Source organism: Ixodes scapularis, unplaced genomic scaffold, assembly GCF_016920785.2.
Source record: "Ixodes scapularis isolate PalLabHiFi unplaced genomic scaffold, ASM1692078v2 ptg000827l_1___fragment_1__unscaffolded, whole genome shotgun sequence".
NCBI lineage: Eukaryota > Metazoa > Arthropoda > Arachnida > Ixodida > Ixodidae > Ixodes > Ixodes scapularis.
The window spans coordinates 511,656-530,445 of NW_024610045.1; the positions used below are offsets into that span (position 1 = coordinate 511,656).

The 18,790-nt window shown below is 45.6% G+C and overlaps 1 protein-coding gene across 1 annotated transcript in view; it reads left to right on the forward strand.

The window, feature by feature from the left end:
- Positions 1-83: 83 nt before the first annotated feature.
- LOC115310257 overlaps positions 84-18,790 on the forward strand; it is a 43,766-nt gene continuing 25,059 nt past the window's right edge. The window contains exons 1-2 of the mRNA XM_040212160.1: positions 84-147; positions 3,695-3,697. Coding sequence (XP_040068094.1) covers positions 84-147; positions 3,695-3,697 — 67 coding nt within the window. The remainder of the gene's footprint in view (positions 148-3,694; positions 3,698-18,790) is intronic.

Sequence of the window (18,790 nt, forward strand, 5' to 3'; positions counted from 1 at the left end):
CAGCTTGTGTGGAAGGCTATAACGCGCTTTTGTTTTTCATGTGGCACATACCTGGAGTTCCTCGATACACCTGAAAAGTAGACATGATCAAGATGACGATCTTGCCCCTTTCGGTCGTACTTCTCGCTGCGTCAGGTTATTTACATGGTCAGTTGCCTGCTGAATGCTGAACATTGGCTCCTGTGGACTTTTTTCTATACGTCATACGTTCATTGTTCTTATTAAGAGTAAATCAATTGATTCACCTAACAGGCCCAAATGGCTTCCTAATTGTAAGTCCTAATTACCTTATCTTTTTTACGATTCTGAATTAAAGGTAAGTGAAACGAGTGCAAGAATGTATGATTGGGGCCTTGAACGGCAAACAAAAAATAAAACGCATGTTTAGCAAGTTTTAAGAACATGTTCAAGAAACGTAACTATTAGAGATATCCTCACCTCAAAACTTGCAATACATGCACTTCAATTTTCTTTTTTGTTTTGTTTTTGGCTTTAGGTGCTAAGTTAAGTATTCCTGCACTCATTGCGCATACATTCAATAACAGAAGGGTAAAAAAATATAAGGTAATTATGTTATGTTCCTCGACATTACGTTCTTCGAAATACGTAACCCCGAAATGTTATTAGTTAGTGTCGTCAAATATAAAACGAGTTCATTGGAACACTACCAAAAAGTAACGGGTTACCGGTAACGCCCTTACTTCTAACGCGCTAGCGCCAACACTGAAGTTTCATAAATGCTTCTTTCCCCCAAAAACATCCCTATATAAAAACGCGGGTACCTCTCTTAAGTTCAAAAGATAAGTCAATAGGAAAATTGGGACTTCAGTACTACGTTTTGCATTGTATTTTACCTCGGTACATTAATAAGGTTTTACGTTTTGGTAAGCGTTTTAATCATATAAAAGTATAAAAAAGTGTTGAAGTGTATTGCTTTCACTTCTTTTAAATGACTCTCTGCAAACAGGAAAACAATATACACAAAACTTTCGCCCAAGGTTCAATTCCGACGGCGTCTGTGACAGCGGTATATGCAATAGCGCATTGTTTCGTAATATCAAGCCTATCTCTTTTCTTTTAATATAGAGACAAGTGCTAATGATTTACAATATTAAACTAAGGTAAAAATAGGGCTTTATTTAAAAAAGATATTCAATATCTCTATTTAAATGTCGTTTAGTTTGCTATGAAGCTGAAATCCATATATGTCCCATTACGCGAAAAGGCGGCGTCTTTTTTGTGCCCGAAAGCTGAACATACAAAGAAGTCATCAAGCACACGCCGTTCAAAGTCAAACCGGACGCGCCTCAGAAATAAAACACAAAGAAAATCACAGCAACGCGGATGCTTCGTCACAGAAGGCGTGAAGCCGGCGGAAGCGTTCAATGTCAAAGCGGACGCGCCTCAGAGATAAACACCAAAAAAAAACCCAGCAATGCAGATGCTTCGTCACGGAATCCGTGAAGCCGGCGGGACCACCGCGTTAGCGCAGTGGGGGAGCCTGTTGTCATCGCAGGAGCGCCGTGTGCTAAAGAAAGACGTGGCGTGCAGCGTGTTGGAATGCTTTTGCATTCCTACACTTAAGCAATCTTAAATGTCTTCCGCGCTTTTTTTATTTTAATTTTATTGTTGTGTCTAAATAAACCAGTAAAAAAGCTTATAGAAAGAATAAATTTTTTAACTCTTGCTTCTAAGTTTCATGCCGCGGTTTGACGGAATTTCGCATGAAATGCCGTGTTCTATAAGCACGTAGGGTTCGAGGTTCCTACGATAGAAAACAAAGCACTTTCTTTTTTCTTTTTATGAAATGAAAGTGTGTAAATTTTCCAACTCCTCAGATAAACGAATCAATTATCAGCTCGGACAGATGTTGCCTCTGCACTCTGAGCATAGCTATCATGCAATACGACATTATTTAGCGCATTGAGCTATACCGGGCACTTTGCTCAGCTCGCGTTTCAGAGAACTTGGTGTTTACCCAACATAAGCCTCATGGACGGGATGCTTCGCGTTATCTCTATCGATGAAGTGCGAGGCACAAATCGGAGTAACACTTCGTTACACGCACAACCAAAGCACGGCAGAAGGAACGATCGTGTACTGAAGGGGAAGCATCGATCTACGCAGTTCTTGACTTGTCATCGACTGTAGGCGAACGGTGATGTACAAAAGGTCATTAACAAAACTGTAGCGATAACTTTTGCCAAGGGTATTTCACTGGGGGCCGTGTAGGGCACATATATGACACCAGATTGCGGCAGCGTTCGGCTGGTACATGCCAATGACCACTAAGCGAACAGGCCCTGTCTCTGAAGTCGTCGCCAGCGGGCCACCTAGCCATACAAGTAAGAAATTGTAAGTCCTCGGCAAGAGTTTAGCAACAGCAGACTCTTAAAACGATCTAGGGCCAAAAGGACTCGGTAGTTGTACGAGGCGTTAATCATTTTGTCTAGTGGGGATGCCTGCGTCAACGCGCCGGCAATTGCCATGACACACAAATACCTCAATCACTCCATCCTCATAGCATAATGGACTGCGTCCTGCTATTGTCTTTTAGTTCATATTTTTCCCAAACTGGAAGACAGAGGCTTGACGACTGGTTTCAATTATGTTTATATTAGAAGCGACCCGCGCTGCCCCGAGCGGGCAGCGCGAGATATTGGCGACGGGGGTGATGATGACGATAATGAGGGTAATGGCTGCACGGGATGTGGATGGGTCACATTACCTCCCCCCCACCCTCTTCGGGAGGGGAGGAGGTTTAGGAGGGTGTGGTGGTTAGTGGTAAAGAGAAGCGATGGGTAGCGGTGGGTGGTAGGGTTTCAAGCGGTTCACGTGTAGAACCTCTGAAGTATGACGGCGGCTATCGTAGGAGGAGGACACGAATTCGGCAAGGTACGACACGAGCGATGTTTGCGCGATTACTCGGTAGGGGCCGATGTACTTGTAAAGGAACTTGTGAATTCGGTTGGGTTGTGGGGCGGGGTTCAAACCCACACGAGGGCACCGGGAGCGTAGGAGGTATGCGTATGATGCTTGTCGTGGCGATCCATGGCATATGTTGTTGTTCCGATGTGCGTAGCTGTGCGAGCTGGCGGCACTCTTCGGCACGGGAGATGAAATTGGTGAGGAAGTCATTTTGGTCGGCTGTCAGAGCAACGGGAAAGATGGCGTCCATAGCGCACGAAGCTTCGCGACCGTACACTAAATGAAAAGCGAAGTAGCCTGTAGTAGATTGGAGGGCAGTGTTGTAAGCGAAAGTTACAAATGAGAGTATTGTGAAACCAGTTTGAACGATCACTGGAGATAGGCATAGATATCATGTCAGCGAGAGTCTTATGGAAACGTTCGGTGAGCCCGTTTTTCCTCATGATGATATGATGATGTTGCCTTAAGGACTGCCCGATAGGCTTTCAAAATGGCTGCAAGTTTTCTCAAAAGAAACTGCCCTCCGCGGTGGCTTAAGAGAACTTGTGGCGCACCGTGACGTAGGAGTATATATGTACAAAGAATTGAGCTATTTTTTCAGATGTCGCAGAGGTCAGCGTGGTGGTCTAAGCGTATCTAGTCAAGTGGTCAACGGCTGTGACAATCGAACGATGACCATGAGAGGAAACTGAGAATGGGCCAAACAACTCAATCGCTACTCTTTCGAAGGGCGTACTGTGGCAAACTAAAGGTTGGAGTAATCCAGCAGGTGCTGTGGTTGGGCGTTTTCTACGCTGGCATTTCAAGCAGGACTGAACGCATTTAAAAACGGACATCTGAAGGTGGGGCCAAAAGTATCGTCGCCTAATTCAAGCGATTTTTTATTTAATTCCATGTGTCCTGAGGTGGGATCACCATGAAACGATTGAAGAATATCCTTGCGCATTTGGCGAGGAATGACGACTAGCCATCTGTTGAATTCAGGGGAAAAGTTATGGCAGTAGAATACACCATGTTGAAGGGAAAAGTGCTGTAACAGTTTCCGCAACTTTTTATTAAGAAAGTGAGTCGATTTATTGCGATGCTCGATTATTTCTTTGATAAATGGATCCTTGGATTGCTCTAAAGTAATATGTTCTCAGTTGACAGCGGAAACATAATATACGTCATCCATGTTTTCGAGACCTTCATCAGGGTCGTCTACGGGGCATCGAGATAGGCCGTCAGCGTCTGTATGTTGGCGACCAGATTTGTATACTACTTTATGATTGTACTGCTGGAGTGTGTGGGAGCCGGGGGTGAAAGACGAGGCAGAGGGCACGTGACAGGCGGCCGGCAGAGAAGACACGAGCTGGCGCGAGACATAGCGAGCTGAGCGAGGCTGGTAGCTGGACAAGGAACGATGAAGCCAAGCTGCCTATAGCCTGGCCCATAAAGAACCCCCGAGCGGTCCGCCAGCGAGGTCTGGAGCAAGACCGGTGGAAACGGCGAGCCCGGGCCATATGACCTGGGCTACGACGATCCTGGGGTGGTTCCGCAGCGAGACTCGGGCATTAATAGCCCGGGACAGACAGCCTACGCAGCGCTGGCGTGGGAAAGGCGATCCGCAGGCCTGGACACGGACCCCGACTGTAAGCTCTGATCGACGGGCGACAACAAGGGTCGTCGGGCCCGGACTACCGGCTCTCGACGACGGACAACCGGGAGGTACAGTAAACCCACTCGTTGTCTTCTCGTTGCTGTATGTCACTCACTGGGTGACGGGCGGAGCGCATACCGATCGGGCGACGATTATTAGTATAGAGATCCCCCCATAAGGAACCCCATAAGTGCAAGAGTCCATCGACCAAGTCTTCCAGTGAGGTCTTTTAGGGCAGAGAGCCAACATAAGGTGTGGTGGTCGGTAACGATAGTGAAATGCCTTCCATCGAGGAATGGCCGGAACATGTTGACGGCCCAAACGACAGCTAGACATTCTTTTTCTGTTAAGGTGTATTTTTCTTCAGCGGTAGAGAGCATTCGACTTGCAAAAGCGATGACGTATTCTTTTGTTGTGTTGTGGTCACGCTGCAATAGGACGACACGAAGGCCATAACCACTGGCATCGGTATGCAACTGCGTATGCGAAAAGTCATTAAAGTGCCCCGGGATGCGATCGGACTGGAGAGTGGTTTTGAGAGGATAAAAAGAGTTACGACATTTAGGGGACCAGATAAATGCTGTATCGGCTCGTAACAAACGAGTAAGTGGAGAAGCCAACTGTGCGAACTGTGGAACAAAACGACGAAAATAAGAACAAAGTCCTAGAAAACTGCGAAGTTATTAGCCATCTTTATTTACAAGGTGGCCAAGGATCTTAATTTCTCGAGAGGCGAAGCGTCACTTTTTTGTGTTGAGTACAAGGTTAGCTTTCTTGAGACAAACGAGCACATCGGAACATCGACGGAGATGGTTGTCAAGTGTACAAGAAAAGATAATAATGTCATCAAAGTAGCCAAGGCATATGTGCCAGTTAAGACCACAGAGGACGTTATCTATCATTCGCTTAAACGTTGCCGGAGCGTTTCAGTGCCCGAAAGGCATAACATTTAACTTGAAAAGACCGTCCGATGTAATAAAATCCGTGATTGTATGTCTTCGTCCTTCATTGGTATTTGCCAGTAGCCGGATTTTAAACCTACTGATGAAAAATATTTAGCTCCTCGTAACGTGTCTAATGTGTCATCAATTCGTGGAGAAGCGTATACGTCCTTGCGAAGGATATTATTGAGTCTGCGATAATCAACAAAGCAACGTATCCTGCCATCTTTCTTTTTTACAGGGACTACTGGTGAGAACCAGGGGCTCGATGATTGACGAATGATACCTTTACGCAACATACCTGATACCTCTTGGTCTGTAACACGGCGTTCTGTAGGAGAAACGCGATATGGACGCTGGTACACGATTTCTCCGCGGGGCGTATTAATCTCATGTGCCACTGACTTTGTCGAACCCGTAAAGGACGTATAAACATCGAAGCACGATGTGAAGCGATTGATTAAATGAATAATTGCATTTTAGGAGTGTCGGCAAGGTTCGGACCGATTGCGTTCAATAATATGTTGTTGGAGGTAATGGGAAGCGCTCGAGGATCAAAATTACATGTGGATTAAAGTGACGCAAGTTCCAAAGAGGCATGAGGTTCGATGTTTGCGACGATTGTACTCTTTACGAAAACCAGTGGCTGATGTGTTACGTTACAGACAGGCAGCACTATGCTCCCAAGGGTAAGTGTAGAAATAGAATGGGGTATAATAAGCCCGTGCGATAGTAAGAGGGTTGATAAGGGAGTTACTAGAAAAGTGCCTGCAACACTTGTTTCACTCGAGAAATTCATGACAAAAAATGCTTGAGGGTGAATGACTGTGCCTTCACAGGCACGTAATTTGGTTCTAGGAATACTGGAGTTAGATTCTCAGCTATTTGAATCTTTCAAAACAAACCCTTTGCAGCTAATGACAGCTTCCGCAGTGTTAAGAAAATCCCAGCCGAGATTGAGATCGTGCGTTCAAGATGATAAACCAACGAATTGAATTCTGTGGCCCGTACCCTGTATGAAAACACGTGCCGTGCATTGGGCTGTTGGGTGAATCATGTCAGTTGACGCTGCCCGCAATGAACAACCATGAAGGAAGTTCTTACTTTACGAAGACGGATGCAAACGTCCTCTCTAATCACAGAAGTAGGCGCCCTGTGTCAACCAAGGCGTACAGAAGTAAGCCTTGGCATCTAAGCTCATTTCAATGAGCTTAGATGGGTAGGAGGGAGGATGATGAAGACGTTTTTGTGACGCAGTTGCTCCTCCGACAACTGCGGTGGCTAGTTTTCCGTGTGAGACCTCGCGTCTCTCCTTGAGACCATGGGCGATTAGGATCGGGGATATGGGGACGGGGAGCGGCGGCGAGCAGCCTGTGGACGACGTGCTCGATAAGGGTCCGGGGGCGGGGATTGATCGCGCGGCTCCCTCCTGAACTGTCGGCGGCTTCGGTCTCGGTTGTATTAGTAGTCATGGGTTGCAAGGTTCTGTTGTAGTCTCCAGCGTACTCGTGCGACGTGGCCGGCAATTCCACAGTAACAGCAGACTGGCCTCTGTCGATATCCCCAAGATGCTTTGTTATCATAAGTGGGGCGACTGCGTCCGGCGGGTAAAGAACCCCCAGTGAAGGCAGGGGAGGTGGAAGCCAGAGCAAGAGTATCCGAGGTCATTTGAGGAATTTCTGAACGAAGCGTTTCATCGGAACAACAGACGCTGTCCGTGATGGAAAAGGGAGTCGCTGTCGGTGGGACTACGGAAGCAAGCTCCTGTTGGATAATACGTCGCAACCCGGTGTCGTCGGTCTCAGGCGTGGAGTTGCTTGTAGTTGGTCAGAGAAAACGGGCAAGATCATCTGGTACAATTTTTTGTATTATCTGCTTGAGAGAGTCAGTGGATATAGAATGCAGTGCATACGACGAGCTGTCGTGCAGAGCTCGGGCTTGAAGGTGGGAATTCCGGGCCTCATCTAGCCGCTGACAGTGCCTAGTGATGTCCTTCACTGTCGTCGGGAAATGCACGAGAAGGACAATAAAAGCCTCTTCAGAGATGACTTTCATAACATGGCGGACTCGGTCGGCCTCGGACATGTCTTTGTCATATCGGCGGCAAAGTGAAAGAAAGTCTTCAATATAAGAACTGTACGCCTCGCTAGATGTCTGGATCCTGGCTGCCAAATTACGCTCAGCTATAGCTTCACGATTAGTGGGTTTTACAAAAATTTCCGGCAGCTGAGTTTTGAATTGGAGCCACGTTGCCATTTCAATTTCGTGGTTCGTGAACCGTATTTTCGCCACATCGGAGAGATCAAAAATAGCGTTGCGCAGCTTTGCTTGGTCGCCCCACTTGTTGTAAAGGCTCACCCGCTCATAGACGCCCAGCCAGTACTTTACGTCATCCTCGCGGAGTCCCGCGAACGCTTTGGGACGTCACAGCTGGCTGGGGGCAGGACCGACGGAAGCTGCAGGGACACCGGAGGAGGATTTGCCAGTGCTGGTCATCGTCGCTGGTCGCCTTCTGGGACGAAGCTCCAGAGTGATAGGAACGCCGGTACTGAGATGTGGCGACCCCGCACCTCCACCAATGATGTGGGGAAGACAGAGGCTTGACGAGCGGTTTCAATTATGTTTATACTCGAACTGAACCGCGCTACCCCGAGCGGGCAACGCGAGCTATCGGCGATGGTGGTGATGATGACGATAATGAGGCTGATGGCTGCACGGGACGATGGATGGTCACAATCACGGTGTAAGATACACTCTCTAGGTGGGGACACAGCGGGGCTGAACGGGTGGCGCGAGAAATCAGATAGTGTTCGTTCAAGAGGCATCCGAAAGGCTGCATCATCCCGCGGCCAACGTGCCCGCGGCTGACAGTGTCGGCGGCTGCCAAACGGCGAAGCTGTGTGAGAGCGAAAAAGATTATCTCGTTGCCATGACACCCCGGCACGCAGTGGTCTTTCTGCACGTGCGGCAACCTTTCTGGAGCTCTGCGCGTGTGCAGCCTGAGGCGGCACGAGCCGTCTTTGCCGTTCCACGGGTCGACGAGTCATCTGCCGGCGCGTCTTGAAACCATAGTGAGAGAGAGAAAGAGAGAGAGTGAAAAGCGAACTTTATCTGCACTGCGCGAGGAGCGCGCTGTCCTCACCTGAAGCGTCCTATTTTACACCGTGGTGACAATATATATAGTTATTATCAGCATCTCTGTTTTCGTGCTTTGGTGCCATTTTTCAAAAAGTATTTTTGATTATTCATTTATTTAATTTTGATCACGCATTGATAAAAACGTTGTACCCTCAATAATTTCCCCTTAAATGATACAAATGGAATTCGCATTACGTGCAATATGTGTTTTCGAAGTATTTTTTCCTTCTTCTTTAGATGCATTTTCGTAGCACCCCAACATCCTTATTCTCCTACTTTTTCGGGAGTTTTAGACGACAGTTGTTTCCTCTCTCCCTCCTTTTTCCTTCCTCGTCGTTTTGCGCTCTAATATATTAACTTGTACCCAATCACTGAGAACACGAGTGTCAGGGTTCCGCTGACACACACTAAGTGGATAGGCGTGTCGTGTGAACAGGGAGAAGGACAGAGAAGGGAGGCAGGGGAGAGAAAGGGGTACAGAAGGCATTGCAGGAAGGGAAAGAGCGTGGAGTAAGTAAGAGACACCGAGAAGAAGGCGGAGGGAGAGAAGAAAAGAAAAATGGGGATACGGTGTGTCCTGTGACGTAAATTTCCCCCTAAGATTTGGTGCGGGAACTTGAATTGGTGTCAGGTGACAACTGAGAGGAAGGAAGGGAATGTGATGAGGCTACCACAGAAGGATGGGGAAGATGAAGAGAAGGAGAAAATAGGGGAGGGAGAAAGGAAATAAACAGCGCGCAAGAAATACACAGGACGAAAGGAAGGTGTGAACGACACAAGCGCTGAACTCACAACTAAACATTTATTGAAAAAACACCAACGAAATAAACCGCACTATCGCTTCAGCACGTGTCAAGATAGGTAATTTCTTTTTGTGAAGAAAAACCGATGTTTTGCTGACGCATGCATCTTGCCCTCTTTTGTTATTGCATACACTTCCAATAATTCCCTGGTAGTTTTATCTGTGCCCCTCCCGATGATGGTGATGTTATTGAATTGGGCCTGGCATTTACAGGCAGCACAATGCAGAGGCAAGTGACCCCCCGCGGTCGACCGGAGTGTCCAGTCATGCTCACGTGCCCTGTCATTAATGCATTGGCCAGTTTGGCCGATGTACACTCTTCCGCAGCTTAGTGGTATCTTGCAAACCACCCCCACCACACAATCAACATACTTGTTCCTGTGCCTTACGGCACATTGGCTCCTACACCTAGCCTTATCCGCAATTCTAGGGCAGAGTTGCGCCAACTTTCGTGGCGCCGAAAAAACAACAGGAACGTCAAACCGCCCGGCTACCTTTTTCAAATTGTGCGAGAGTTTGTGCATGTAGGGGAGTACCTGGGGTCTGGTTGCGGGTCTCTCTTTTTTCTGACTTGACCCTCCCTTAATCTTTTTTAGCAACGTCTGCGCCACTGCCAGAATAACTGACTCTGGGAAGCCGGCATCCGTCAGCCGCTGTACCTGCATCTTAAAACTTTCTGACATTGAATGGTAGCAGGACTTTTCTAAGGCAGTCTGGAGGCAAGAGGACGCAATGCTCCTTTTTACTAGTTTAGAGTGGGCGGAATCATAAGGGAGAAGTCCCTTCTTAGAGCGTGGTTTGTAAAGCCAACACACGTGACTTTCTTCAAAATCTAGTCTAAGGTCTAAAAATTGGAGGTGTGTCCCATCCTGTAGTTCATGGGTAAACCTTAGCCCCCCAGAATGCTGAGCGAACACATCATACACTGCTTTTACAGTCCTGTCCTCAGGGGCACCTCGAGACCTTCTTGTGACTACTAGATAATCGTCAACATATCTAAAAACTTTTTTAACACACTCCTCGTCTAAGTTTTCATTGATTGCCCGATCACATTTAGCCAGGAAAATATCACAAAGTACCGGTGCCACACAAGAGCCAATGCAAATTCCTTCCTTTTGCACATAGTAGCCATCGTCATACATGATTAATGTCGACTGCAAATAAAACTTCAGTAGTTCATAAAACTGTCGACTCCTACACCACACTTATTTTGAAACCTGATGACACCGTTTTCATCAATACGTTCCCGCACCGACATAAAAAGCCCCTCCTGAGGCGCAGAGTAGAAGAGGTCTTCCACATCTATAGAGAATGCCGCTGCATCTGGATGTTCACCTGCACTAAGATACTCCGCAATCGCCTGCGAATTTCGGACTAGAAACGGGTCCCGGAGCTCTAGGGTACTAAGATGACAGAGGAGAAACTGGCTAACCTGTTTCTGCCACGCCCCCCGTTCTATTACAATGGCCCGGAAGGGTGAGTCCACCTTATGCGTTTTAACGGAAAAGAAAACTTTTAGGTGGTCTTCCTTACTATTGTTTATATCTTTTCCTAATTTGGTCAAGTCAAGAGTATCGCACAACTTCAATGCTCCGCTCTTGACTTTTTTTGGGTCGAGTGAGGTTGGTTTAAAGTTCTTACACACCGCCGTTCTAGATTTACTCCTTAGCATGTCCTGAGGTACAACGACAAATCCCCTTTCTTTGTCTGCTTAGAGCAAACCAAGGTCACCTTCCTGAAAAAACGACACAATTTTTCTCAGCGTTCCCCCCACACTCGATGTTGACCTTTTTGGAGTGCTTCGTGACAAACAATCAACCCCCTCCAAAACACACCTTTCTCTTTCTTCCTCATCAGTCTTTTCTGACACCCTCCGTACCAAGGCCAGCAGTTCATGTGGCCTTAAATGCGGCTCCACGCTGTACTTTGGTCCTTTTTCCAGAGTTCTCGTCACATCCGTTGGAAGCTGGACGTCTCCAAGTACCGTCAAACTGCCTCCACTATGCATCGTTGTCCGTGCTCTTTTCCGTAACGCGGTTCGAACTTGTTGCCACAGAAATTCTGTCACCTGGTCCAGCAGCTGAAGATGCTCTCTGTGTCTCCGAAATCCCGACGATGATGCCACACCACACAAGCAAAGCACTTTTAAGTAGTCGTGCAGCAGCCGAACTTGTCTCCAGTTTTCCGACCTTAAAATCTTGCATATCCGTTTCGCATGGCCGCTGGAAGGCTGCATGCACCCGAAGATGCTCCCAACGTCAGCAGGTAGAAGGCCATTCTTGATGCAGTACGAAAGGTAGCGGGGTCGGCATGTCGACGCAGCAATAAGGTTGACACAGATTATAGCATGGCGGTTGTCAGTGTTAGGACACGTAAAAGGGCCTACCGTAGAAGAAATAAACTGGATTAGTGTCGTGATGTAGGCGAGTTGGTTCATGGTAACGGAAATAAACAGCGCGCAAAAAATACACAGGACGAAAGGAAGGTGTGAACGACACAGGCGCTGAACTCACAACTAAACATTTATTGAAAAAACACCAACGAAATAAACCGCACTATCGCTTCAGCACGTGTCAAGATAGGTAATTTTTTTAGTAGGCTACTTGAGACAGGAACTAGGAGGGATGGAAGAGGGTGGAGCGGTGAACGGAGGTAGATGGAAAGGACACCAAGAAAGGGGGGGAGGGGTATGGTGTGAGTGGGAGGGGAGGCGGGAAACTGGATTGAGTGTGGAGAGAGGTGTGTCAGACGACAGATATCTGCTCGGAACGTTTAGTGGAGATAATTCTTTGAACTCAGAAAGGAGGCTCTACTCCCACAAGGTCGAAATAAATGCTGTGAAAAATTGTTCATTTATTAGAGGTAATATATGTGAATTTTTATGTTAAGATATTATGTGATAGTAACTAGTTGTGAGCACTAAACCAGAGACCACTGGAGTGTGGGTAGAATTACAATTCTTTTCAGTACAAGATGTCATATCACAACATAAACATATAAAAATATTAGCCTTTCTTGATATCATTGTGGTCCTCTCGTAGCTAAACCCCAGTTCAACAGTAGAAGTTGTCAAATATCACGGACCTAATTGGAAGCTTTTTCGTTTGTTAGCGACCCTGCACAATATATACATATATACATAGATATATATATATATGTGTGTGTGTGGGGGGGGGGGGGGGGGGGGGTGAAGCAGAGTACTTTGAGAACAGTGGAACGGGAAAATGTAATAAGTCAGAGATCTGTACTTTCGGAGTTGCTATGCTCGGAGTTTATTGTATGTATTACGACAGTTTCGCCGAGAGGCACGGCTTCGTCCGGAGATGGCATACCATACCTTCTCCTGACGAAGCCGAGTCTCTCGGCCAAACTGTCGTAATATATAAAATAAACTCCGAGCATAGCAGCTCCGAAAGTGCGGGTCTTTGACTTCTATATATTGTGCAAACCTGATTCTCTGACTCTCCTTCTGATTAGCATCCGCATTTAAACCCTCGAATATTATTAGCTGCTCTACCGTGTCAACCTCGTCATGTGGCAAAATCGAGGATATGTGTAGGAAGCGTCCGACAGTTTGATAACGCATCATTGCCAGTGGGTTAATATTTTAAGGAATGAAATACTTCTTCAAGGAACCTATAAAGCCAAAATTATATATATATATATATACTTGCCAGGCTTCGACCGTTTGAGTGCGGGCAAGATAGCCAGCTACTGCAAAGTTCATAAAATGTTAAATTACGGAGTTGAATATTTGAGTGCCTACCATCAGGAACTGACAAAACTTCGATTTAAAATTCCCTCACAAAAAGTGAATATTGAAAGTTTGTAAGAAAATGTTTCCTGATTTGAAGGTATGGAGCCGAGTCGCAGTAAATTGTGTATGGCCATTAAGGCAGCAAAAACAACAACGTCGAAGATTAGAGATATGTTTCACCCAATTGTTTTTTCTAGGAGTGATTGGCAGCTGTAATGTCCAGAAAGAATTTAAATACAGTGAAGAAAATGTTTAATCTTTTTTCAACATAAAGAAGTCATTATTTGAAAAGTCTCATCGAGGAGTCAAGTAGTGAATGCCCTATATCAATAAGAAAGTACGTAAGGCGAGAAGCATCATATAAATTTTTTTATCTTTGCGGAAGCAGTTGTGTTTAAAATTACTACACTTCATAAATAAAAACAAGCGGCGATAAACTAGCCTTTTGAAAAAAAACTTTCAAAAATTCAAAGAAAAATTACAAAGAAAACGCGAAGAAACATCTAAATGCTCACGCATAATCCCACAGTTGTGATTTCAGGCTGTATTGCATCGCGTATTTGTTTCTCGGTAAATTTAATGCTTACTTGTAAAGTAAGCATTCTGCGGGCTCATGCAGTCTGAGGCCCTGAACACTTTAAAGTTGTGTACAAGACCTTTTGTTTTTTTCTTTATTGAAATTGTGTACAAGACCTAATCAAACATTTGTCGATTTCATGTCACGGGACGAAGAAAAGCGTTTATGAGGTCGTAGAGTTACATTTACATAAAAGCAAACATGATCATCAAACCGGTCTCACCAGATCAATCAAGAACGTGTAAAGATAAATTATAAAAAGGCAAATTGTTAGATTTGTGTCGATGCCTTTAAGCCTGCAATTAATATATTTTAAGGGTCACTGGCAAATAACATGGACTTAATTTTTTTATTTACCGCAGACGGGAAAGTGAAAAAAAATAGCCTTAAAGGGGCCATGCAAGGACTTTTTTTACTGATTTTAATTTGCACCGAACCTGAGCGCACTGAACGTAGTAACTTAATGAAACTTTTCTTTTCTCGAATTTCGCTTTATTTTAAAAGTTAGAGGCAAATTAAGATTACAAAAAACCGACTAAAAAATCGCCTCCTTCATTACGTCCTTGGTCGCTTGAGTGGCCGTACACTAGAGGAGGGGTAGTGAGCTCAGAGAGCGCTCACAGCTGCCGCACTCCGTGTCGACGGCTCGAGAGGGCGCCACTAAAGCATATTCTGGATAGGCTGTATGACGGGGGCAGCCAGGGCGGGTCGCATTGGATTTGCTGCGCGATTGAAAACTAATTCGGCATGACACTTCATTGGCCACAAACGACAGCAAACCCGGGGTAAAGATCAGATCATAACGGGCAGCCACTTCGCGCTGCCATACCTCCAAACGGCCAAACCGCAGATCAAACCTGCTCGCGAAGGCTTTCGGAACGCTCGAAACCGGTCGGATCCTCGAGCCCGTATACGACCGCAGCGCCGCCGCGTCCAATCGGGACCTTTCTATGCTCGCCGCTCATCGGTGCCTGATCCCACTACACTTTTCTAGTATGCGGTGCCTTTTCCACCGCTTGGTGGCAGGCATGTCGACGGGTCATTTCTCGTTTCGATAATTTATAAACTGCAAATTTGTTTCTTCTCTCGTCTAAAATACTGAATAAAAACTACTCTGATAAATAATTGAAACGGCTGGCGCCACTTATATTTCATATTTCGACTAAAAAGAAGCTTTAAACTGCTCTGACCAGTAGTAAGCCCAGGACCAAAGACCTCACATATTGCCCGCTTTCGGCACCGCGAATCGCCCCGTAGGTGGAGGAGGCTTCCGCGTCGTCCGGTTAAAATATGACGCACTGATATTTAGTTACCCTCTCCGTACCCGCTGGCCTGTCCGAACCCCAAGACGTGAAAACCGCCAAAAACGTAGAAGCTCAAATATAATTGCAGGGTTCCTTTAAGGGTTACCGGCACACTCCAACGGCAAAAAGGGAAGTGCTGATTACAAAAAGAAAGGTTATTATTTTGCTGCATTTTTTTTTGCGAAAATAAAAACACTTTGAAAATCTATTTTTTGGTCATTACTAGGCTATATTCAAGCTTTATGTTGAGAGAAATAAAATTGTTAATTAATATAGAAAAGTGCATTCTAATTGTTTCGCGTGTGAACTGCGTTTATGAGGTACCATCTCCCAAGATTTGATGAGGCCGATAATTTGCTGGCTTGATCCTTCATGGTCAGCATTACATGAATATCTATAAATGGAGGTGTTTTGGCTGTATTAAAGGATAACTGCAGAGAAAAAAAAGTGTTTTTATAAACAACCTAATTAGGACAAGCGTGTCACAAAGCAATGTTTGAGCAAAAGCAAATACTACAGCAATATTTACAGCGATAGACTGACTTTTGTTTGCGGCTATTTTGTCCGTTTAAATCACGCGCCACAAAGTAGGTTTCAAAGGTCACAGAGCGGCCGTTATACCTCACGGAATGACGTGCGATAGCAACTATTCTTATTGGCTAAGAGATCGATTGACAGGTATGATCTTGATTTTTAAACCTTTTAGATATGTTGTTACTTCCTTTTGAGCGGCCTATTTTTCCGTCTAAAACAAAACACATGTAATGAAAGTTAATATTCTTTACAAAAGGTTTACAAGACGGGCACTTCCGTTTGGATTCATACCATAACGAACAAAAGCAGGGCCGACGCTCTCTCTGCTCCCGCCTGTGTCGCCTCCCTCGACTAGTCGTTTCGCCTAAGTAGTCAGTGTTTCCTGTTGACTCAGGTGCTCGAGTGAGACTTCTAAGAGTTAAGTATTGTGTTTAGCAACTGTCGCAGCTAGATGTTAATGATAGGAAGCGACGCGAGGTCTCGGCTTTCAGAGCCCGGTTTGTTACTTTCGTTTTCATGGGGTGTTTTCTTTGCTTTCGTAGCGCATTTTCATTGCTTTCTCAGCGTGCTTTTTTTTTTCTTTTTTTTTTTTCTCGCGCGTGCTAATGTTGATTTTTTGGAAATGTATGCTCCTGTAAAGCAGCGCCGTTACTCTGCAAAGTGCTGCCGGATTTGTGATCGCGAAAGCGAACCTTCGAGCAGGAATGTCGCCGCGAAGAATGACAACCAGAATGCTATTTGGTTGGACGCAATCGGGCGTTCGTGTAGCGACAAACGTGTCGACGTATGCTCTCGTTCTTTTTCTCCGGAGGCCTTCGAGATTCGTACCGGGTATCGAACGTCCGCGACTGAGTCACAGGGCGGTCCTGACGCTTTTCCTACCGAGCACGCCGAAGGCTCTGGAGGCTCAGACGCTGCGCCGACTTCGTTGCTGGCAGCCGTCCTCCACGGTGTATCTTCGTATGGCCGAAGACCCAGTTGCTTCCAGCGGCCAAGAAGCTGATGCTTCAATTCAGAGTCTATTTTGCGGGCAGTTCGCACAGAACACAGAAGTTGCAAAAGGCTGTGGTATGCACACAAGATGCACCGGGAATCAAGACCCTGCGCATGTCGTTCAACTCTGCAGCCAAGTCAATCCAAGAGCAAATCCAAGAGCGAGGGGCGAGGCGTATTTCTCCTCCGCTCTGGTCGAAAAAAGCGGGAGTTTCAAATAAGGAGAAGTTGTGACTCCGACTAAATAACGTCCTGTGGCGTAAATATTGCCGAAACAATGTTTTAACATTCGTAGACCCGTATTGTAACAACTTTGGCAAGTAAATTATATATATATATATATATATATATATATATGTCAAACAAAACTTTAGTATGGAAATCGCATAAAGTTTAATCTAGTAACGACCCTCTTGATCAATACTGGGTTCTTAAAGGAAATCTAACGATACCTTTTAATTTCCAAAACCCTACCGTGCATAAAATGCAGTATTAAAGCAGCGATCGTTCAGAGTTAATCAGAAAATAATCTATATACTCGTTTCGCAGAATGAAGAAACCATTATTTAAATCACCTAGCTTAGAGATATCTTCATCCGCAATGAAGGTGAAAAGCACTTGTGCGATTGATGGGATGGGGCTTGGCCGTGTTTCTCTCATCATTGGCGGCCACTGAAGGAGGAGCTGAGAGATGGAAAGAATGGGAAGAAAAGTTACGTGGGCTGGGAGACGGTCTTCGGGGGAGGAGAGGAGGGGGGCAGAGAAGGAAGGGACGAAAAGGAAGGGGCGGCAGTTGTGGAGGGAAGAGAGACACATGAGCGGAGTAACGAAGAGGGAAAAAAGAAGGGGCAAAAGGATGAAGTAAAAGGGGCGTAAGTGGGAAGTGAGGGAAGGAGAGAAGAGAAAGTCTGGAAGAAGGCAGGGGGAGGGAAAAGTTGGAAGAAGGAGATAGTGTTCGGGAGAGGAAAGAGAGGGAGGGAAGAAGGGGAAATGTAGGCGGGTGTGGAAAGAGGACAGAGCAATAGCAAAAGAGAAGAAGGCAAGGAGAGAAAAAAGCAGACGTAGGTGAGAAGGGAGAAAAAAGGGATGGGTTGAGGGAGAGGTGGAGAGAAGAAGAAAGAAGGAGGAGGGAGGAAGGAAGGAAGGAAAGAGACGAAGGTGGGGATAGAGGACGAGAGAGAAATGGAGGGCATGAAAAAGGGGGAGGTTAGAAAGAAAAGTGGGAGGATAAAGGGGAGAGGAGGTGTAACCCTTGTCACGTGACGTGAGGTGCGTTATTCACTGGACGGCAATTTGGCTGTTAAATTTAGTAGGAAAACTGAGTTTGTGTACAGGTCGCACGACGTCGAACACCCTGCTGAATGTAAAGAATAAAGAAATACGCCAACCAAAAAGTCGAAAAATTGTCCCAACGTTTCGAAATAGTTCGTTTCTTCCTCAGGGGCGACTAAACGGGATAATAGCTTCTTTGTCTTTCTTTGAACTGGCTATCTCTTCTTCTTCATTGTCGATTGCTGGTTGTCTTCGTTTCGCCTGCGCCGTCTTGATTTTTTATTTCTTTATTCTTTATTTATAATATTTCTTTATTTCTTTATTTATAATATTTCTTTATTCTTTACATTTAAATTCACCCAACCAGGCAGATATCTGCCGAACAGTTTACCTTCAACCCTGCTGAATTCATTTGTGAATCTGAAGAGGTTTAGACGACACGTGACATTTATATACCCCACTAGTTTTAGAGGGAACCAAAATTATTGTATTGTTCAGGTGACTCCAGCTTACCCGCTAAATGTAGCAAGGAAACCGAATTTGTGGTTAGGTGACGTAAAGTGAGGTCACCTGACCCATTTTACCCGCCAGATTTAACGGCAAGTGCTGGGGCAAAGGGACGGATATTTGGGTGGATGGGCAACATTTTACAATTGGTAAGGAGGGGGGATTCCTTTAAAAACAGTGCACAAATACGACGAAGTTCAACAGATGCTGCAATGTATAACTCACGTCATCATTTGCATCGACGTCCTTCGTTTGTGGGGTCTTTATTCACAGTTAAAATAATTCTTTCGCCACATTTTTTTTTTGTAGTGAGTTTAGGGCCTTAAAAATTCCGAAGTTCAGTTTGGTGTACGTTGCCTTGTTGCATACCCAACACAAATTTAGCGTTTCAAAAATAT